The 22,103-nt window shown below is 46.7% G+C and overlaps 1 protein-coding gene across 4 annotated transcripts in view; it reads right to left on the bottom strand.

Annotated features, from left to right (window-relative positions):
- Positions 1 to 22,103, bottom strand: part of sh3pxd2aa (SH3 and PX domains 2Aa) — a 650,923-nt gene that overhangs the window by 374,974 nt on the left and 253,846 nt on the right. For 3 of the 4 annotated variants that reach the window (XM_085994085.1, XM_085994084.1, XM_085994083.1), the window contains exon 6: positions 16,993 to 17,021. In XM_085994085.1, coding sequence (XP_085850211.1) covers positions 16,993 to 17,021 — 29 coding nt within the window. Of the gene's footprint in view, positions 1 to 16,992; positions 17,373 to 22,103 lie in introns of those variants that run through there. The other variant, XM_085994087.1, reaches the window with a different exon arrangement.

The following is a 22,103-nucleotide window of genomic DNA, read 5'->3' on the forward strand; positions in this document are numbered from 1 at the left end:
TTAGTGAAGCGTTTCCCTCCAGATAGCGAGGCGAAAATATCTTCAATCCGCGGAAGCGGATATTGTACAGTGTGAAGGACTGGGTTCACTGTCACCTTAAAGTCCCCACAGATGCGAACCTTCTTTGGTTCCACAGGCGTATTACTCAACGACCTCTTCATTACAGGAACGATGGGTGTAGCCCACTCGCTCCAGTCCACTTTGGATAGCACTCCTGAATGTTCCAAACCTTCCAGCTCTGCATCGACGGCTGGGCGGATCGCATAAGGTACCGGTCTGGCCTTAAAAAACTTTGGGCTTGCATTTTCCTCTATTTTGATCGTTGCTGTTATGCCTTTTAGTGTTCCGAGTCCCTCCTGGAACACTTCTTGTGCGTCAGTTAGCATTTTTGACAGTCGTCCCGGTGTGACGTCGTCATCCTTTTTGGCATCTACAGTCAGTGCTTGTATGGAATGCCAATCTAGCTGTATCTTCCGGATCCATTCACGCCCTAGTAGTGGCGGTCCTCCATCTGGCAATACATATATGTCCATTTTTGGTGTTTCCTTGCCGTTGTATATCACGTTCACCCTTATTTTTCCTTTGGGGTAGACTTTTTGCCCCGTGTACGTCTTCAAGACAATCTCTGTATCTCTCAAGGGTATATGTGAGAATAGCCGCTTGTAGTCCCTTTGGTTTATGACTGTTAGGGCTGATCCTGTGTCCAATTCCATTTTCACTTGGACTCCGTCTATCTTGAGCGTGACCCAGATAGTTTGGTGATCCTCCATTTTGATTACATGATGTAGTTTCAGACAACCCAGCTCCTTGCTTCCGGAGTCTGTATCACTTTTCTGTTCGTCTGAACTACTCTCCGTCACCTTATGTACCTTTTTGTACTTCTCCTGTGGAGATTTCTTGCTGCTGATTTTCTTTCCCGACCTGCAGACACTTGCTCTGTGTCCTACTTTTCCACACTGTCTGCACACTTGGTCCTTGAACCAACAGTCCTTGTGGTCGTGTGTTGTTTTGCCGCAGCGATAACACTTCACTGCTCCGTATGACATTTCATTTGTGCCATATTCTTGCGATCTCCGTTGTATCTCTGCAGCGCCCCGTGCGGCTGCTTCGTGTGATACTGCCATGCTGAAAGCCTTGTCCAGCGTAAGATCCTTTTCTGATAGAAGCTGTTTCTGGGTTCCTTCACTTTGAAGCCCACACACAAACTTGTCCCTTAAAGTATCTGCTAGTCCCGTTCCAAACTGGCAGTGTTTCGATAGTTTGCGCAGTTCCGTTAAATACTCAGCATTACTTTCGTCTTTATGCTGGTTCCTTTTGTGAAACTTAAATCTTTCGGCTATCAGCAGTGGTGTGGGGTTTAAGTGGTCCTGTAGGATTGCCACTATGCTTTCAAAATCCTTTTCCACTGTCTTCTCTGGGGTTATTAGGTTTCGCAGTAAGCCGTACGTTTGTGCACCCATGGAATTCAACAAAAGCAGTGCTTTCCTGGCATCTGGCACTTCATTCGCCTTGCAGTACACTTCTACACGTTCTATATATGTTGCCCAATCTTCGACTTCATTGTCGAACGCTGTGACACTGCCACTCTTCTGCATCCTTGGGTGTGGTTAGGCTGGCTAAAAATGGCGTCTCCCGCGCTCTCCCTTCTTCTCCGCCAGCTCAAAATGGCGTCTCCCGTGCTTCTTCTCTCCCCCGCGGACGCTGCTCAGCCCTTGAAACCCCGGCCGCGCTCTGCGTGTTTTCCCTTCTCTCGTTGATGCCGCTCGGTCTTCAACCCCGGCTGCGCCCTGTGCGCTTCACCCTCTCTCTTATCCCGTTGACGCTGCTCGGCCTTTTTGTGTGCCGTCGATCGGCTCCAGCCGCTGCCGTCCGGGAAGGGTCTGCGCCGTACCTGCTGCCAGCCCGCTGTACTGGATCGTCTCGACTGGGGAACCAAGCCCAGCTCTCCACAGCCTCCTCTGCGATGTTCAAGTCCTCTCCGGATGGTCGACGCCCACACTGGTGGAATCGGCCTTCTTTTACAAAATTGCAGGTAGGTTTGAATCAACTCGTCGCCACTGCTGAATCCGTGAATGTTAATGTATGGTATTCTTCAATAAATCGACAGAGACTGTAGAGGAACAATTAACAGGTGTTTACTGGATGCAGGTTACTCAAAAACTAAAGTGCAGATCCCTACTCAGGGTTTATATACCGGTGTGGTCACTACCGGTACTACAGTATACAGGAGCTGTAAAAAGTAGTTCTCCCCTTAAAGGTACATACACTACACTTCCCCTTCAATCAGGCTGCGTGGACATTCTGTGGGCTCCTGTAAACCGATTTCTGTTACTCTTAGACAAAGAAAAAAGTTTGCCTGTCGGACTGGATTCAAACTGTCAAAGGTGAAAGAACACCAGACACACTGCATGACCGGTCCCAACAGAGAGAAAATGTTCAACCTGTCTGTCTCAGCCACCGCCCAGCCTATTACCATCTCGTCTAGCTTCTAATACCTTTTATTGTCTCTTTTTTACTTCTTTTGTTTATTTTATTCTTTTGTCCGATCGCAGCCTCCGATCTATCTTTTCTTTCCAGTTTTGAAGAAGGGTTCGACCCGAAACGTCAACTCAAATTTCTGTCCACGGATGTTGCCTGACCTGCTGAGTTTTTCCAGCATTTCCTGTTGTTATTTTGGTGAAAGGACAATGTCTGCCCCAATATTAACCACCCAGACCCTTGAAAAAGAGCAGCCTTTATCTGTTTGAGCTGGATTTGAACACAGGACTCCAGAGGGGAAAAACATTGTCATGCTAAACTCAAAGGTATTTCATCATAATCTGTTTATGTGATTTTATTCAACAGTTCAGCAGAAAATGAAAACTCCCTGGAAAATCAGATCACAAACAAGCATTGCGAAACACCTGCCCCTATTGAACTTGCATTGAGAACTGTTTGTACCAGTTATTAACTCAGCTGATCCTGACAAGACGCATATTTACAGCAATGCTCTTGCTCGTTTTGATCATTAAGGCCTCACAGTAATGATCCCCTTTCTGTCAGTGCATAATTGCTTCCAGACAAAATGTGCGCAGTGGTGAAGAATTCAAATACCATAGACATGTTTACTGTTAAACCCATCAGAGTTCTCATATCAATAGTTAGTGTATCTGTATTCTCAACCTTTACCCCTCTTAACCCCCCTCCCTTCTGTTATGGTCAGTTCTATAGTGAGCCCTCCTGATTTCTCATACCAGTTCTATAGGGCCTCCATTGACTTGTCCTCTTTAGATGCTGATGGAACTGCTCTGGGTCGATTTGAAGAGCCTCCAGCTGGTGTGCATGGTGCAGTAACGGCCTGGTAACAGCATCAGTCACTGATCGCCCCATTCATGCTGGGGCTCCAGCTGCTGCCTCCTCGGTGGGGTCCTAGAGCCCACGTCTCTTTCAGGTGGAAGGCCACTTGTGATAGGCAAATCGGGGACCCTGATTACAATTTTGAGGTACAAACGGGCTGAGTGTGTGCGGTGCGCTACCCACACTCAGTGGCCTAACCAGTTGTTCTGTGGGATGTTCATTAAACAGGAGTACTCCTCCTGGGCTCACAGAAAAGCTCTGACCCGCTGCTGGCCCATGCAACCCCCCCCCCCCCCCCCCCGCAGGCTCTAATTGTTGGCCGGCTTTACTTAGGAGCTGGCAGATTTCCCAACCAAAAGCTGCCTCCGACCACCAGGTTGGCACTGCTCAATGGCAACATGCAAATGAGGGCCTCACAGTGATAACAAAACCACAGGTGCACTCCAGCCACTGACCGCCCATTGTGCGCCTAAACCAACAATGGCCTCTTTGTTTTTGAGAAGTCCAAAATTTTACTCTTGGGAAACATTCAACCAATGAACAACTTACACTATAGGGCTCTACTGCACACTCACAGCACCTTCCGGGCTGGCGATAAGGAGTGCGCACCAAGCAAATGGGACATCAGTCAGGAGAAGGCAAATGTATGATTGAATAGAACGGTTTTAAGGGAGTTAACGGTTTTGATGGCTGGGAGGGAGGTGACAAAATGAAGATGTTGAGCGAGGGAGCTTTAGAGGACAAAGTGGCTGAAGGAGTGGTAAGGAATGGAATGAAAAGGAATGAAAAAAAAAGCCTACTGCAGGTGAGAACACAGGCTGTGCCATGTTAGATGGCATGCAGTTAATGGAAAGTGGAAGCATAGAGATCAACAAAAAGGGCATTGAAGACCACTCGCAAGGTGACAAAGTGTTGTTAGGGTTTTGGCAGCTGCAAGGGAGCTAGGAGCAGAGACCGGCAATACTTTGGGGGTGAAAGAAAGCAGTCTGAGAGACAGATTTGAAGTGGGGGACGAAGCTAAGCTTGAAGCTGAGTAGTGCGCCAAGATTCTGCACCTCAGGGTTTAACCTGAGGAGGCAGCAAAGGAGCCAAATCGAGACTACAAGTACATAGGTGCTTGTGTCTACAGTAGAGGATGGTGTCTTTGTCAACATTATGTTGGAAGAAGCATTAATTTATCTAGCTCTGAATGTTGGATAAACAATTGGAGAATAGCAACAGCTCTGGGGTCAGTAGAAGAGGCGGAGAAGTAGAGCTAAGCGTTAATCAGTTACATTTCTATAGTGCCTTTAATATACAAAACATCCCAATGCACTTTACAAAGTAGCATTAAGAACAGAACACACAGCATGGGGAGATTGTTTAGGAGGGATGACTGAAGGCTTGGGAGAAAAGATGGATTCTGAGAATGTTCTTAAAGGAGCAAGCAAAGTGAGGCCGAGAGGCTTCAGGAGGGAGCTTCAAAGGGCATGGTCTAGGTGACAGAAAGCTCTGCCGCCAATGGTGGGGTGATGGGAGGCAGGCTGTGATGCTCAGGAGGCCAGGATCGCAGACCAACAAGTGCGAAAGAGGCCTTAAGTTAGGAAGATGCTGCAGAGGTAGTGTGGAGTGAGGCCATGAAGAGTTTTTGAAGACAAGGACTAGGAATTTAAATTTAATGCATTGGAGGAAGGAGAGACAGTGTCGTCTAGTGAGAACAGCAATATTGGGAGAGTGAAGCTCAGTGTGGGAACAGCAATATTGGGAGAGTGAAGCTCAGTGTGGGGCAGCAGTTTTGGGAGAGTGAAGCTGAGTGAGGGACAGCAGTATTGGGAGAGTGAAGCTGAGTCAGGGACAGCAGTATTGGGAGAGTGAAGCTGAGTTAGGGACAACAGTATTGGGAGAGTGAAGCTCAGTGAGGATAGGATGAGAGCAGCTGTATTTTGGACAAGTTGGAATTTATGGAATGTAGATGAAGGAAGACCAGCAAGATGAGTGTATGGAGTCCAGAGGTGACAACAGCATGGATAAGGGTTTCAGTGGCGGAGGGCTTAGGTAGGGATGGTGTTGTGATGTGAAAACTGACCCCATTTTTCAGAATGTCGCCAAATATTTAAATTAAGCGGTGGAGAGGACCAAGGATGGAAACTTGAGGCACACCAGAAATGACCTAGGAGAAATCCTTGGAAGCAATGTAATGTTTATGTTGCAACAGGTAGCAGAGAAACCAGGAAAAAATATAATGGTCATCAAAACATCGAAGAGGTTGAGGAGGGACAGCAAGCTGCAGTTGCCGTCTGACTTTGACCAGTGTGGTCTCAAGTTGGCAGGGTGGAAACTTGATTGGAGATTTTTGAACAAAGAGTAGACAAAAACATTGGAAGACAATGAAAAGTTCCAAAACTTTAGAAAGACAGGGAAGGTTGGATAACGTGTGGCCGTTGGAAAGAGGAGTCGAGAGTAGGTTTTTTGAGGCAGGGGTGATAACATTGATTTTGAAGGATGTAGGGATTGAGTCGATTGATGATGTTGGTAATCAAGGACTGAGAAGGAATAAGTAAACAGAGGGAAAAATCAGCATGTGTCTCAAATACTTCATGCACCTGCAGTATACAACAGGCTGCATGAAACTCTTTCACATGCAATGTAGATTAAGTATCAATGTTGTACAGGTAGACTATCCTTTATCCGAACTTCCGAAAACCGAAACCCTCTAAAAACCGAAAGTTTTTTCGTTCAGCGTAAGTCGTGCGCACGACATGACCAGAGTGGCGCACGACTTACGCTGAGCAGGGCAGAGGGTCACTGAGTTCCCTCCTGGGTAGGAGATTGCAGGCCGAGCCGGGCAGTGTGAAGGAGGTATACCGGGAGAGTGAACCCAACAATACAGTGGCCCGTCCGATAGCTGCAGCGGCCTGTCCGATATTCTTTTCTCCCCCCCGCGACCCCCACCCTTTCGGATAAGGGATAGTGTATCATTTATCCGCACTTCCGAAAACCAAAATCCTCTGAAAACCGGAAGTTTTTTCGTTCAGCGTAAGTCGTGCGCACGACCCCGACCCCCGCCGACCCCCACGCCCGACCCCCCGCCGACGCCGACCCCCCCCGACCCCCCCGCCGACCCCCACCCCCGCCTACCCCGACCCCCGCCGACCCCCACCCCCGACCCCCCGACGACCCCCCGCCGACCCCCACCCCCGACAAATTTCCCAGTCTTATAAAATACCTTCTGAAATCCGAAATTTTCCGAAAACCGAAACACAGCTGGTCCTGAGGTTTTCGGATAAAGGATAGTCTACCTGTATTGGTGCAGTCAGATTCCTCATCTCCAAGTGTCAAGCTAGGGTTAGTTGGTAGTAACCATGCCTCTGAGCTCCACTCATTGACTGCAACACATATCAAAGCTGATATTTCAGTGGCATACTGAGGAAATACTGGGTAATCACGCGTAGGCCCAACAAAAGTGCCGGTTTCGCGCATGCGCGGGAAACCGGAACTTCCGTTCCCTTGAAAGAAGGGGTTGACAATTGCTCCTCATAATCCAATCCCTCCATTCCCTCATTCATTCTGGTAGCTTCTGTATCCTGTCAATAACTGTAATATCCTTTCTGTACTTGGCGACCAGAAATGTACATAGTATTCCTAGTGCGGTCACACCAGTGATTTATAAAGCGGTAGGATTACCTCACTATTTCAGTTCAATATTGCCCTTTTAATACATCCCAACATCTGATTTGCTTTATTCACTGCCACCGAGCATTGTTGTGATAGCTTCAATTTACTGGCAATTACAATCCCCGGGTCTCTTTCATTTTCCATGCGCATTATTCTCTATTTAAGTAATAGTCCCTTCCTGGATTTTTTTGTCCCCATGTAAAGCATTTTGCATTTCTCTGCATAGTATTACATAGAATGTACAGCACAGAAACAGGTCATTCAGCCCAACAGATCCTTGCTGATGTTTATGCTCCACACGAGCCTCCTCCCAGCCTTCTATATTTAAACCTATCAGCATATCCTTCTATTCCTTTCTCCCTCATATGCTTATCTAGCTTCTCCTTAAATGCATCTGTGCTATTTGCCTCAACTATTCCTTGTGGTAGCTCCACATTCTAACCACTCTCTGGGTAAAGATGATTCTCCTGAATTCCCTATTGGATTTATTAATGACTATCTTATATTTATGTCCCCTAGTTCTGGACTCCTCCACAAGTGGAAGCCTTTGCTCTACGTCTACTATTATGTCCGTGAATGATTGAGACACGGACAGCAGGAGTTGAACAAAACAAGTCTTTACTGATGGGAGTCAATAGTGAAACTGAAAACAACAGAGGCTCACTAGCGCCTTTTATACAGGGGTGGTCACTGCCGATACTGCAGTCTGAGACCAGTTATTCTCTTAAAGGTACATACACAACAATTCCTCCCCTTTTAGATAAACAGTACATAACATTCATTTAACAACTAAATGATAACTAATTACAATCACAATTACGGTTGCTAGAAACATTGGTTAAGTTTAAGCAATTATAAGTTCAGTCTTTGAGGAGGCTTCCTGATTCTGTCCGGATAACGCCTCTTTGGGGTATCAGGTTCTTCTGGCAATGTTGAGTCGGGATCAATGTCGTTGTTTGGTTCATCTGCTTCCAATATCACCGGTTCTGCGGTAGCTGCAACTGGTACGTCGATTTCATTGCCAGGTGTATCAGATCGTGGTGTGGAGTTGACATTTTCCAGTGACTCTAGAATCTGGTCAGCATGGCGTCTTACAATGCTCTCTCCAACATCCACGGTATACATGAGAGGTCCTTGCCGTGTACAAATCGTTCCTGGCTGCCATTTCTCAGTGCGGTAGTCCCGGGCCAAAACTGGTTGACCTATCTTAAAACTCCTGGTCGGCCTTTCATTCATATTCTGAAACTGCCTGTTCTCCACATCTCTTCGGACGTTTGGCTTAACCAAATCCAAGTGGCATCGTAGTCTTCGATTGAAGAACATCATGGCTGGAGTTTGGTTGGTAACCGCATGTGTCGCATTCCGGTAGGCAAACAAGAAGTTGTCCACCTTGTGTTGTAGGGGTATATCTTCATTACACATTGCCTTGATAGCTTTCTTGAATGTTTGGACAAACCTCTCGGCCAATCCATTAGTGGCTGGATGATATGGGGCAGATGTGTAATGCTTAACACCATTGTTCTTTAAGAACCTCCGGAACTCTTCAGACACAAACTGTGGTCCATTGTCAGAGCAAATCTGCTCAGGCAGCCCATTCCTGGCGAATATGGTTCGTAAAACTGTGATAGTTTTTTCCGTGGTGGTTGAGGACATTTTTATTACCTCTGGCCACTTTGAATGTGCATCCACCGCAATTAAAAACATCGAGTCCATTAAGGGACCAGCAAAATCAATGTGCACCCTTTGCCATGGAGATGAGGGCCACTCCCATGGATGCAGAGGAGCTTGTGGTGGGGCGTTTTGGACCTTCTGGCATCCTGCACAGCTCTTGGTCATCTCTTCGATTTCTCTATCGATTCCCGGCCACCACACAAACGCTCTGGCTAAGTTCTTCATTTTTACCCCACCCAGATGACCCTCATGAAGCTCATTGAGCACTCTATCCGTCAACTTAGGTGGAATTACTACTCTGGATCCACACATCAAGGTTCCTCTGCACACTGACAGCTGTTCTCTTCTCGGCGAGAATGCTGGCAGCAGTGGTTCACCATGTGCTGGCCATCCCTTCACCGTTAAATCATAGACCCGTGATAGTGTCGGGTCATTCCGTGTTTCCTTTTCTATGTTTGCATTCATCACAGGGAGACATTCAACTATGGTCGAGTGGAATAACTCCATTGGATCCACTGCAAGGTCTTCTTCTTCCACCGTCGGCAACGGTAGGCGTGACAATCCATCAGCATTCCCATGCTGTTTAGTTCCTTTGTACTCGATGTCATATTGGTGTGCCCCTAGGAAAAGGGACCACCTCTGCAGCCGTTGTGCTGTCATTATCGGTACGCCCTTCTGAGGGTTGAAAATGGAGACAAGAGGTTGATGATCGGTTAGTAGAGTAAATTTTTGACCGTGCAGGTAGTGATTGAACTTCTTCACCCCCCACACTAGGCTGAGGGCCTCTCTGTCAATCTGGGCGTAGTTACGCTCGGCAGAAGTTAACGAGCGTGACGCAAAAGCTATCGGCCTCTCTAAACCATCAAGGAATTTATGTGACAGTACCGCCCCAATGCCGTAGGGAGACGCATCACACGCCAGTCTGATCGGCACTGCTGGGTTGTAGTGAGCCAATACTTCCCTTGAAGTGATTAAGTCCTTACTCTTCTGAAAGGCCCGCTTACAATCATCGCTCCATTTCCATGCTACCCCCGTTCGTAGCAGGGCGTCCAGTGGGTGCAGAATTGTCGACAAATTCGGCAAAAACTTATGGTAGTAATTCACCAATCCGAGGAATGACCTCAGATGCGACACATTTTCAGGTGCTGGGGCCTTAACAACCGCTTCAATTTTGTCAGGGGACTTATGTAACCCCTCTACATCAACCACGTGGCCACAATACGATATCTGTTTCTTAAAAAACTCGCACTTGGGGCGGTTGGCTCGTAGCCCATGTTCCCGTAGTCTAGTGAGCACCTGTTCTAGGTTGTTAAGGTGTTCACTGTCATCTTCACCTGTCACAAGGATGTTGTCCAAGTAACACTGAGTCCCCGGAATCCCTTGCAGGACTTGTTCCATCGCTCTTTGCCATATCGCCGGAGCCGATGCTACTCCGAATACCAATCGATGATACAGTACTGGCAAAGACCTTTGTGAGTGTTTATCGTGCGATACTTCCTAGAGGACTCTTCAACCTCCATCTGCAAATATGCTTGTGCTAGGTCAATTTTTGTAAAACGCTTCCCTCCAGACAGTGAGGCGAAGATGTCTTCTATCCTTGGAAGAGGATATTGTACTGTGTGAAGGACTGGGTTCACCGTCACCTTGAAATCCCCACAGATGCGAATCTTCCTTGGCTCCCCGGACTTATTGCTTAACGTTTTCTTCATGACAGGAACGATGGGTGTCGCCCACTCGCTCCAGTCGACCTTAGACAACACGCCTGCCTTCTCCAGATTCTCCAGCTCTGCCTTGACGGCTGGGCGAATTGCATATGGTACCGGTCTTGCTTTGAAAAACTTGGGAACTGCATTCTCTTCTATTTTTATCGAGGCGGTTACGCCTTTAAGCGTGCCCAGTTCTTGTTGAAATACCTCTTTGGCGTTAGCTAAGATTGTTGACAATCGTCCAGGAGTGACATCTTCACCTTTTTTACCATCCACCGTCATTGCATGAATGGAGTGCCAATCTAAGTTTATCTTCCTGATCCATTCACGTCCCAATAACGGTGGTCCACCATTTGGCAGTATGTAGAGATACAATTTTCGTATTTTCTTGCCGTTGTATTCGACAGGCACCCTTATTTTTCCTCTGGGGTATACTTTTTGCCCCGTATACGTCGTCAAGACGATGGATGTCTCTCTCAAGGGTATGTGTGAGAATAGCCGCTCGTAGTCTCGTCGATTCATGACGGTTAGCGCTGATCCTGTTTCCAATTCCATTTTAACTTGGGACCCTGCTATCGTGAGGGTGACCCAAATGGTTCGGTGATCCTCTTTTGCGATTACATTGTGAAGTTTGAGACAGCTTAGTCTCCTGTTCCCGGATTCACTATCGCTCATCTGGTCTTCGGAACTACTGTCCGTCATCTTTTGTACTTTCTTGTACGGTCCCTTAGTAGCCTTTTTGTTGTCGCAGGTCTTCTTCCCAGACCTGCAAACTCGTGCAATGTGTCCCATCTTTCCGCATTGCCTGCATATTTTGTCTTTGGACCAGCAGTCCTTCTGGTCATGGTTAGTTCTGCCGCAGCGATAACATTATGCAAATCCCCGTGTCATTTCGTGGGTGCCGTATTCCTGTGGCTTTTGTTGAATTTCTGCAGCTCCCCTGGCTGCTGCTTCATACGATACTGCCACGCTGAAAGCCTTATCTAGCGTCAGCTCTTTCTCTGATAGTAACTTCTTCTGTGTTCCTTCACTCAGGAGTCCACAGACAAATTTGTCCCGTAGGGTATCTGCCAGTCCTTCTCCGAACTGGCAGTGCTTTGATAGCTTGTGTAGTTCCGTAAGGTACTCAGCATTGCTCTCATCTTTATGCTGAGTTCTCCTGTGGAATTTAAATCTTTCTGCTATCAACAGCGGTGCAGGGTTTAGGTGCTCCTGTAGGACAGTAACAATTTTGTTAAAACTCTTCGCCTTCGGTTTGGTTGGAGTAATCAGGTCCCGCAATAGGCCGTACGTTCTAGCGCCCATTAAGTTTAGCAATACCGATGCCTTTTTCTCATCAGCTATTTTGTTTGCCTCGAAATATACCTCGGCTCTTTCCACATACGTGGTCCAGTCCTCTATTGTATTATCAAAAGCAGTGATACAGCCAGTCTTCGGCATCTTGCAAATCTAAAATGGCGCCTCCCGCGCTTTGCCTTCTTCCCCACTGATTAAGATGGCGCTTCCCGCGCTTTGCCTTCTTCCCCGCTGTTGCTAGCGCTGCTTTCCGCGGTTCCCGTTGCAACCTGCAGCTCCTCGCGGTTTCTTGTGCGTTTAATATTTCTTTTTTTTATTATTTTCCCGTCGTGGAACAACCCTGTGGGACTCTTGCCTCCCTCTTCTCGGGTCTATACGCAGCCCGGCTTCGTAGCACCGGCCGCGCCCTGTGTGCTCCACCCTCTCTCTCTTCTTCCCGACAACACTGCTCGGCCCCGTTGCAAGCCACCCGCTCGAGTTCGCGACCGCCGCAGCCCAGGAAGGATCAGTGTACTACCTGCCACCAGCCCGATTAGCTGAAGCACTGTCGACAGGAACCAGGCCCCGCTTCCGACAGCTTCTCCAGCAATCTTCAACTCCGCTAACACAGGGGCGGATGCCCACGGTCGACGCCCGTTTCTACTGCCTCTTACTTTTTTTTCTTTCTGGCCTCAACCTCTGCTCACTTCGCTGTAGGAATGGATCCCAGGAGGTGGTGCAGACTGTAGGTAGGTTCGTATCTGCTCGTCGCCAGTATTATGTCCGTGAATGATTGAGACACGGACAGCAGGAGTTGAACAAAACAAGTCTTTACTGATGGGAGTCAATAGTGAAACTGAAAACAACAGAGGCTCACTAGCGCCTTTTATACAGGGGTGGTCACTGCTGGTACTGCAGTCTGAGACCAGTTATTCTCTTAAAGGTACATACACAACATCTACCCTATTAAACCCTTTCAAAATCTTAAAGGCCTCTGTCAGGTCACCCCTCAGCCTTCTCTTTTCTGGAAAAAAGAGCCCCAGCCTGTTCAATCTTTCCTGATAAGTATAATCTCTCAGTTCCGGTTCCATCCTTGTAAATCTTTCTTACACCTTCTCCAGTGCCTCGATATCCTTTTTATATTATGGAGCCCAGAAGTTCAACATAACTTCAAAACTAAAATACTGCAGATGCTGGAATTCTGAAATAGAAACAGAAAATGCTGGAAATACATCTGTGGAGAGAGAAAATCAGTGTTAACGTTTCAGGTCGATGACCTTTGAGTTCTGAGGAAAGGCCATCGACCTGAAACGTTAACCTTGTTTCTCTCTCCGCAGATGCTGCCTGGCCTTCTGAGTACTTTTAGCATTTTCTGTTTTTATTTAACGTAACTTTTCTGCTTTTCAATTCTATCCCTCTAGAAAGTTTATTAATGTCTTCTTGTATTTTATCGGTCACCTGTCTGCCCAATTCCCAAATATATTCAAAACCTCCTGCAGCTCATCTTGTTCAGCTTCAATTCCTACTTTAATATCTCACTCAATTAACAATGTGAACATGGTAAGACTGGCTGTTGCTGACTCTCCAATTTAAACAGCTTCTAAGCAATGCTGACATGTTCTGAAAGAAGCCACCCAACTGGGTTTGTTTTTGCTTGCATTAATTATATATTGAATACACTGGGCCTATTTAATACTGATTGTGTAACAGTCATGAGCTGTACACTGAATAGAAAACAAGCACAGATTGAGGAACGAGTTGTGCTAACAGCAGGAAAACATAAATTAAAGGATGGAAGTTGTGTCTGAAATCATAGCAAACACAGATGGGGAGGGCAGGGGGCTGTGTCTAATTCACAATAAACACCGATTAGGGAGAGTGAGTGTGACTAATTCACAATAAACACCGATTAGGGAGAGTGAGTGTGACTAATTCACAATACATACCGATTGGTGGCAGGAGTTGTACCTGTAAACCTGCAAACAGCAATGGGAGGGGGTTCTGGTAAACATTTTTCTGAATTTGACTGATAAATGCGCTATTACACACACTAACTGGGATGGTGCACGAGTGAGGCCCTCATTACTATTCCTTGGAAACTACCTTGGAAATATATGCAAATAGAGTGGGTGCTGGCATAATTGGCAGTACAATGATACCAGACCAGGGGATCTGGAACCATCATAATGATCCCTACACCATCCAAAGAGCTACGTGCGCAACACTTGAGTCCTATCACATGGGACAGGAGATGCAGACATACTCTGAATCCCAACAAGAGTTACTAACAGAAGAATCCGAATGGCTCACTCTATACCCAACTGCTAATTTCCCATTACTGCCAATTAACTAAGATTTCCAGTCTCCCCCGATGGATCAGTTGTTAAAAGCAGTGTGTAACTGAGACATACAGACCAGGAGGTCCTGGGTTCAATACCTTGTCTGTGCTGATGTAGCTGTCTTCAACTGGCGTTGACCCCTGGGCTGAGGTGGCAGGGTGTCTCTAATGCCGCAAAGATTTCACTAATGACCAATGAACTCAGAAAGCCATGCGGCATTCCAGACAGCCTGATAATTAAATACTCAACCACTGGTAAACTCTTAGTGACAGTCACTAGTGAAATAACAAGTCCTTGATGAAGCACAAACAGAGCTACGAAAGAGTAAAGAAATAAAGACTTGTATTTATATAGTGCCTTTCACGACCTCAGGATGTCCCAAAGCGTTTTACAGCCAATTAAGTACTTTTGAAATGTTGTCACTGTTGTCATGTAGAAAATATGGCAGCCAATATGTGCACACCGAGATCCCACAAACAGCAATTAAATAAACGACTATATAATCTGTTTTAGATGTCGATTGAAGGACGCCTGGAGAATTCCCCTGCTCTTCTTCAAATAGTACTGTGGGATCTTTTACATTCATGTGAGCATGTAGATGGGGCCTTGGTTAACGCATCATCTGAAAGACAGCACCTCTGACAGTGCAGCACTCCCTCAGTACTGCACTGGGAGTGACAGCCTAGATTATGGGCTCAAGGCTCTGGAGTAAGGCTTGAACCTAAGACCATCTGACTCAGAGGTGAGTAGCCTCTGAGCCAAGACTAACACCGTGCTACTGTTCCTATGAGGCTTTGTCTATTTCTGCAGCATCTGTACTGAGTTAGATGACCTCAACCATTATTATTGGTCTCCGTATCCCTGGGCTACGGAAAGAAAAAAATCCAGGGTTCCTGCTCGTGATTCAGTGGCCTCTGCTGGAAGATGCCTGTGTGGAATAATGAGCAAAGACAGCATCAAACTCAGCTACAATGCCCCCTCCCCCCAAATATGAACAGCCCACTGACACACCCTGTACATACTCAGGTAAAGAATGGCCACTTGAGCAAGTTACTAAAGGGCCAGCCAATGCAGCACGTCAACAACTTCAGCAGAGAAGGGTGATGAGGAAAAGAAGCACACCACAAATAGCCCAGAAACTCAGTCAACACGATCCAAAACATTTTGTGATATGATGTATAAAGTATAGAGATTTAACACAAGAAAGAAAGAAAGACTTGCATTTATATAGCGCCTTTCATGACCACTGGATGTCTCAAAGTGCTTTACAGCCAATGAAGAACTTTTGGAGTGTAGTCACTGTTGTAATGTGGGAAACACGGCAGCCAATTGCGCACAGCAAGCTCCCACAAACAGCAATGTGATAATGACCAGATAATCTGTTTTTGTTATGTTGAGGGATAAGTATTGGCCAGGACACCGGGGAGAACTCCCCTGCTCTTCTATGAACAGTGACTTCATGGAAAGGTTTATCTCCCCTCAATTCTAACAATAGCTGTAAAAGAAATACTGTGAAGTAAAGCTATAGTAACCATCTTTAATGATAGCAACAATAACAGCATCAGCTATATGCACTTAGCATGGAAAGAGTTAAACTTGCACACTTTATACTCCACAAGCTTTCAAACTCTCAGCTGGTCTCCCAAGGTGGCATATTGTGAAAGTGAGAAAGTGTTCACCCATGAAAGGATACACTGGGAACTCTTCTCCCTGTGAATGTCAGTCACAGAGTTACACGGAATTTGAACGCTGCCCTTTCCTAAATCCAGCCGATAAGTGTCATTTGTAGCTTTCAACAGGTTGTGATTCATAACATGGGCAAAAAGGAGCACCATGCAATCCCAGCCCCAACCTTCATCAGTCCAATCTTAGCAACAAGCTTCCAAAGGAGCAGTGCACTTCTGGAGCAGTTTCAGGCACAGCTACATTGATGCAATACACAAGTTTGGTCAATTCTGGAGAATATGAAAGAATGAGACAGCTAACAGTGCAAGACTTGGTTTGAGCATGACTGCCACACAGCTCCGGGAGGAGGAATGCTGCTGGGCTTCATTTTGCAGGCTTTATAGAAGATACATTCATGAAGGTTGAGTTTCAATCATTTTCTGGTCTGCACACACATTCTCGTCAAGTTATCCAGCTAAATATGGAGAGTATTTCAGCCAGCTTTGTCTGTAAGTGTGTACCTGTTTAGGGTCAGCAGAGTGCCGACTGCTCCTGCTATTGGCATTCACCTTAAACACCATGGCCTAGAAATTCCCTTGGGTTTGCGCCCATTTTGGGGCGCAAGAGTGGGTTGCGCCGGAAGTTGCGTCGCCGCTGAAATTAGGTGGGCCTTTAAATCGGCGTAAGCCGGTAGCGCTGCGCCGGCACCGATGATGTCATCGGTGTGCGCAGCGACCCGGTACCGCCCAAAACCACGCCGATCCCCATCTTCAGTAGCGGCCGCCTCTTCCCTGGCGGCCGCTAACAACGTTTTGAAAACCTGGCCGTGCTGCAGCCTTAGAGGCGCTATTTAAAGCGGAGGTGCGGCCGGCCGCTTTTTCGGCGGCCGCCTGCCCGCACCTCCTTCCCCGGCCTCCTCCACCCCCCTCCCCCCCCCGCGGCATTGCCGGCTGGTTTCCGTGGAGCCCGGCACTTCGCCGTTGTGCCGGGCTCTTTTGCCGGCACTTTCAACGGGGCTCCGGCCGTTGCAGGCACCTCCCCCTTAAGAGAAGGGGGAGGCCTGCAGTACAGCAGCCTGCCGCACCGCATCGGGTGGTGCAGCGGGACCGGCAGCGCTGAAATTCACTTTCAGCGCCCCAAGCGGGGCGGGCACACCCTGTGCCAGCGCCCGCTTCCGCTTTGGGGCGCTGAAAGTGAATTTGGGACGGGCACAACTGACTCGGCGGCGGGCGCTAAATTTCCGGCGCAAACGTGCTGGCGGGGCGTCACCGAATTTATAGGCCCATTACTTTTTAAAGGCAAGACTGCACTGCATATATAATTACAATCAGAAAAACAATGCTTACCTGATTTCTTTCTCATCCCTCCACTTTCTCTGTAAAACAAACAGCAGCAGAGAGACATGATTAGTGGTGTGCATGAGGAAGGCGAGACCTGAGCTTGTACCTGCAGCTCCCCCCACTTTCTCTCCTTATTCATCATTTAAGCACAGGATGAGACTGAGGCAAGCCTGACTGCAGCACATTCAGAACCAGCAAGCGAGAGGAAAAATAGCTCAACTGCTCCAACAGGGATTGCGGGATCATGTGATCTGCTTCGAGATCATACCATCTACTACTTAAAGGGGCTTGTGTGGTCTATTCATTAAATGTCTAATTCCTCCAGTAACAAATTACTTTAAAATATTTAGTAGGCTTCAAAATGCTATTGTTCAGTGTTAAAAAGCTGCAGCCTTTGAGGAGACAAATGAAATAATCTTGTATTTGTGGTACAGCAGAACCCAGCCTGGAATTACGCTTTACAGTCTAGCCACTGGACAGATCGCTCAGAGATGAAATCTGCTGTCAGAGTCAAAGGGCATCAAAGAAATAAATACCAAGCTCTTCCTGATGACAAGGGTTGAAATATCAAAATGCGCCTGAAAGTTCAGAGAGAATATCCAGAGCATCAATTCAAATCCTAAATGATGGAACAAATCATCTTTTAACTATCTGCGCTATTCTCTCTATAAATTGTTTAATTGTGATGCACTGGAACATGACTGTACATCTACTGACTGGGAGAATGGGCCTCATTGTGACAAAGCCCCAAGCCGCCTGGCTCCAGAATTTCATGCCCCAAAGCTAAAGTCTTGTAACGGCACTGACCTCCCATTATCTGTTTGCTCCCGTCAGAAAGCAGTTCTCTGTTCCCAGTATGTGGTACGCTATAGAGACAGGGTTTTATTCCGTGTCTAAATATCAATGTGAATGCTCAGGCATTCAACAACAACCATTCGATGGAGAGACAAGTCTCCTCACAAAATGCCACTCTCCTGCGCTGTCCCAGGTTGGTGAATAGCACTTGCCACAACATCATCCACTTACACTCCAGTCCCTCACTTCCCTATTTTGTTGGTTGGTAAAAAAAGTCACCTGGTCTCTGGGATACAGTAAAAAGCATGTTAAACAGTTTACAAAGATAGATTGATCATTAAAAACTAGGATAATCAAAATATACATTTAACTACAACCCGCGCTACTGGATCAGTGAAATCTAGTAATAGTCACTGTACTAGTGCACCACACGGAGGAATGATGGAGCAGTGAAGTCGTAGAATAGTACAGCACAAAAGGAGGCCATTCAGCCCATCGAGTCTGCGCCGGTTCTTTCGAAATATTTTCAGTTCGATGGTATTAGCTACAGAATGGCTTCAGAAATATTGGTACCTGTATGATTCAAGAACAATTCACTTGAACTAATACTCTAATGTATGATATTAAGTTATCATCTCATATTGCTTTCGTTACCAGAGACGGACTAAAAATCAGTAACTGATGTAAAGAAAGACTTGCATTTATATAGCACCTTTCACGACCACCGGACGCCTCAAAGCGCTTTACAGCTTGTAATGTGGGAAACACGGCAGCCAATTTGCGAGCAGCAAGGTCCCACAAACAGCAATGTGATAATGACCAGATAATCTGTTCTTGTTATGTTGGTTGAGGGATAGATATTGGCCAGGACACTGGGGATAACTTCCCTGCTCTTCATCGAAATAGAAGATGACTCCCCAAAGCCTCTCCACCATCTACAAGGCACAAGTCAAGATTGTGATGGCATACTATCCACTTGCCTGGATGAGTGCAGCTCCAACAATACTCAAGAAGCTCGACACCATCCAGGACAAAGCAGCCCACTTGATGTGGCACTCCATCCACCACCTTAAACATTCACTCCCTCCACCACCGGCGCACAGTGGCTGCAAAATGCACTACAGCAACTCGCCCAGGCTTCTTCGACAGCACCTCCCAAATCCACGACCTCCACCACCTAGAAGGACAAGGGCAGCAGGCGCATGGGAACATCACCACCTCCAAGGTCCCCTCCAAGTCACACACCATCCTGATTTGGAATTATATCGCCATTCCTTCATCGTCGCTGGGTCAAAATCTTGGAACTCCCTTCCTAACAGTACTGTAGGAGTACCTTCACCACACGGACTGCAGCGGTTCAAGAAGGAGGCTCCCCACCACCTTCTCAAGGGCGATCGGGAATGGGCAATAAATGCTATCTTTGCCAGCAAAGCCCACATCCCATGAACGAATAAAAAAAAGCTTCCCCTGGCTGGGGAGTCTAGAACTAGGGGTCACAGTCTCAGAATAAGGGGTCGGCCATTTAGGACTGATGAGGAGAAATTTCTTCATGCACAGTGTTGTGAATCTTTGGAATTCTCTACCCCAGAGGGCTGTGGAGGCTCAGTCGTTGAGTATATTCAAGACAGTGATCAATAGATTTTTGGATACTAAGGGAACCAAGGGATATGGGGATAGTACAGGAAGGTGGAATTGGGGTAGATGATCAGCCATGATCTTATTGAATGACGGAGCAGGCTCGAAGGGCCGTATGGCCTACTCCTATTCCTTATGTTTTCATGTTCCTAATATTGTTTATTGATTCTTTTGGTAAATTTCACTGCTGATCTAGACAAGCAATATCAGAATTGAGGAATGGAACATTTTCTGTCCAGTGTCAGCATCAAGTACTCAGTCAGGTACGATCAGGCATTGAATAGATGCAAAATGAAGCTCCTTCATACTAACTTCACCAATTTTACTGATGCGGATTATTAGTCGAGTGTCTTGGGTATGATTGATTAGTCTTGTAGTCTCTTTGGGAGCCACAGTTAACTTATTAAATCTTCTTTGGCAAAGATTTTTGCATTCTACGCCAACAAACAGCATATTTTAGGCAAATATTCAGCAACCATTGGACCAGAGGAGTAAACTGAAATGTTGCAGTGCCGCTTTATGCCACCAGTGGGAGCTATTACTTCAATTGGTCACTGGGGTCCATTGGGGCAGAAACCTAGGACAGCATCAAAAGGGGGATTGGCCCATTAAAATGCCCAAGACTTGATACTTTCAGATCACAAACACTAGAAATTGTCCTATACTGTAAAGATAAAAGCAGGTAGAGGTATCACCACATTGAGTCTTCCATAATTCTTTCATTTGATCAAAATGTATACAAAGCAGAGAGCACCAAAGCAACATATATCCTGTGCCCTACATAACAGGGAGGAGAGGCGCAGGCAGAAGGGGTGGGGCAGTGCAGATGTTGTCTGATTATGTGTTTTTGGGATGTGGGCAAGTCGCATTTATTGCCCATTTCTAGTTGGTCAAGGTAGAGATAGGTGTTCTCCTTGAAGTGCTACAGTCCGTGTGGGGATGGTGTTAGGTGGGAAATTACAGGACATTGACCCAACAATGATGAAGCTACAGAGAGTTATGTCCAAATCTGGGGTAAGCCATTTAGGACAGAGATGAGGAGGAATTTCTTCACCCAGAGTGGTGAACCTGTGGAATTCTCTACCACAGAAGGCAGTTGAGGCCAATTCATTAAACATATTCAAGAAGGAGTTGGATATATTTCTTAAGGCTAAAGGTATCAAGGGATATGGGGAGAAGGCAGGGACAGGGTACTGAATTTGGATGATCAGCCATGATCGCATTGAATGGTGGAGCAGGCTCGAAGGGCCGAATGGCCTACTCCTGCTCCTATCTTCTATGTTTCTATGTTTCTATGTGACTTGGAAGTGATTGGGTTTCCACAACATTGCTGCTCTTGTCCTTCTCAGTGGTAAGTCACAGGAAGGGAGGTATTGTTCAAGTAACCTTTGTGTGTTGCTGCAGTGCAATCTGTAGATTGTACATACTGCAGCCAGTGTGCCAGTGGTGGATATCGAGTCCAGAAGCACTAATCAAGCGACTGCTCTGTCCTGGATGGCGTGTTGTTGAGGCTGCACCTGTCCAGGTTTTGAGGCTTTGAGGAGTCAGGAGTCAATCCCCTGCCCTGCTTTTGGTGAGGGCACTCGCCAATGGTGATGCTGTTGAGGATCAGGAAGAAATGGTGGACTTTCACTTGTTGGCGATGGTCATTACCTGGCGCTCGTGGCGTGAATGTTACCTGCCACTTGTCAGCCCAAGCCTAGGTGTGATCCAGATCTTGCTGCAGGCCGGCACAAGCTTCTTTGTTATCGCAGTTGTGAATGGAGCTAAACATCATGGAATCGTCGGTGAACAGCCTCACTCCTCATCATGACGGGAAGGTTATTGATGAAACAGCTGAAGTTGGTTTTGCCAAGGATGCTGCCCTGAGGAAAGCCTGCAGTGATGCCCTGGGGCTGCAATTAGTCTCCAACCTCCATAATTATCTTCCTTTATATGAGGTATGGCTCCAGCCACTGGAGGCTTGCCCCACTGATTTCATTTTGCCAGGTTTCCTTGGTACTACACTTGTTTGAATGATGCCTTGATGTTGAGGGCAGCTACTTTCACCTCTCCAGCTCTTGCATCCATGTTTGGATTAAGGCTGTGATGAGGTCTGGAGCCAACTGGCTCTGGCAGAATTTGAACTGAGCCCTGGTGAGCGGGCTATTGGTCAGTAGGTGTTGCTTAATGGCACTATTGATGACTCCTTCCATCACTTTATCAGCCTCCTCCCAATCTTCCGTAGAGCAGTAATTGACCAGTTTAGCTTTATCCTGTTTATTTGTGAATAAAACTTCCCTGGGCAATCTTCCACATTATTGGGTAGATGCCAGTATCATAGCTGTACTGGAACAGCTTGGCTAGGTAAGTGTGTAGTATGGTGCACATGTCTTCAGGACTACAGCAGGAATGTTGTCAAGGCCATTGCCTTTGCAGAAATGATAAGCACAAGGTGTAAAAATCACACAGAATCGACAGTGAAAATATCATGCAGTTTAACCACAATTTTACTGGCCTACGTTTCTTGTTTCCAGTTTTAGAGCATAAACAGCTCAGATCAGTAACGATCAAAGTGCCTCCAAAATAACATTATAACAACAAATATAATTCTCCGAGGGAGTCTGTGCTGAAGGCTAGTCCACAGAGAATGATTCTATGGGTTGCGGAGGCAATTATGAATGGCAAGTGTGATAAGTATCTTTGAG

This window comes from Somniosus microcephalus, chromosome 8, assembly GCF_052327205.1.
Source record: "Somniosus microcephalus isolate GS21.2 chromosome 8, FLI_Smic_1.0, whole genome shotgun sequence".
In the NCBI taxonomy this organism is placed as follows: Eukaryota; Metazoa; Chordata; class Chondrichthyes; order Squaliformes; family Somniosidae; genus Somniosus; species Somniosus microcephalus.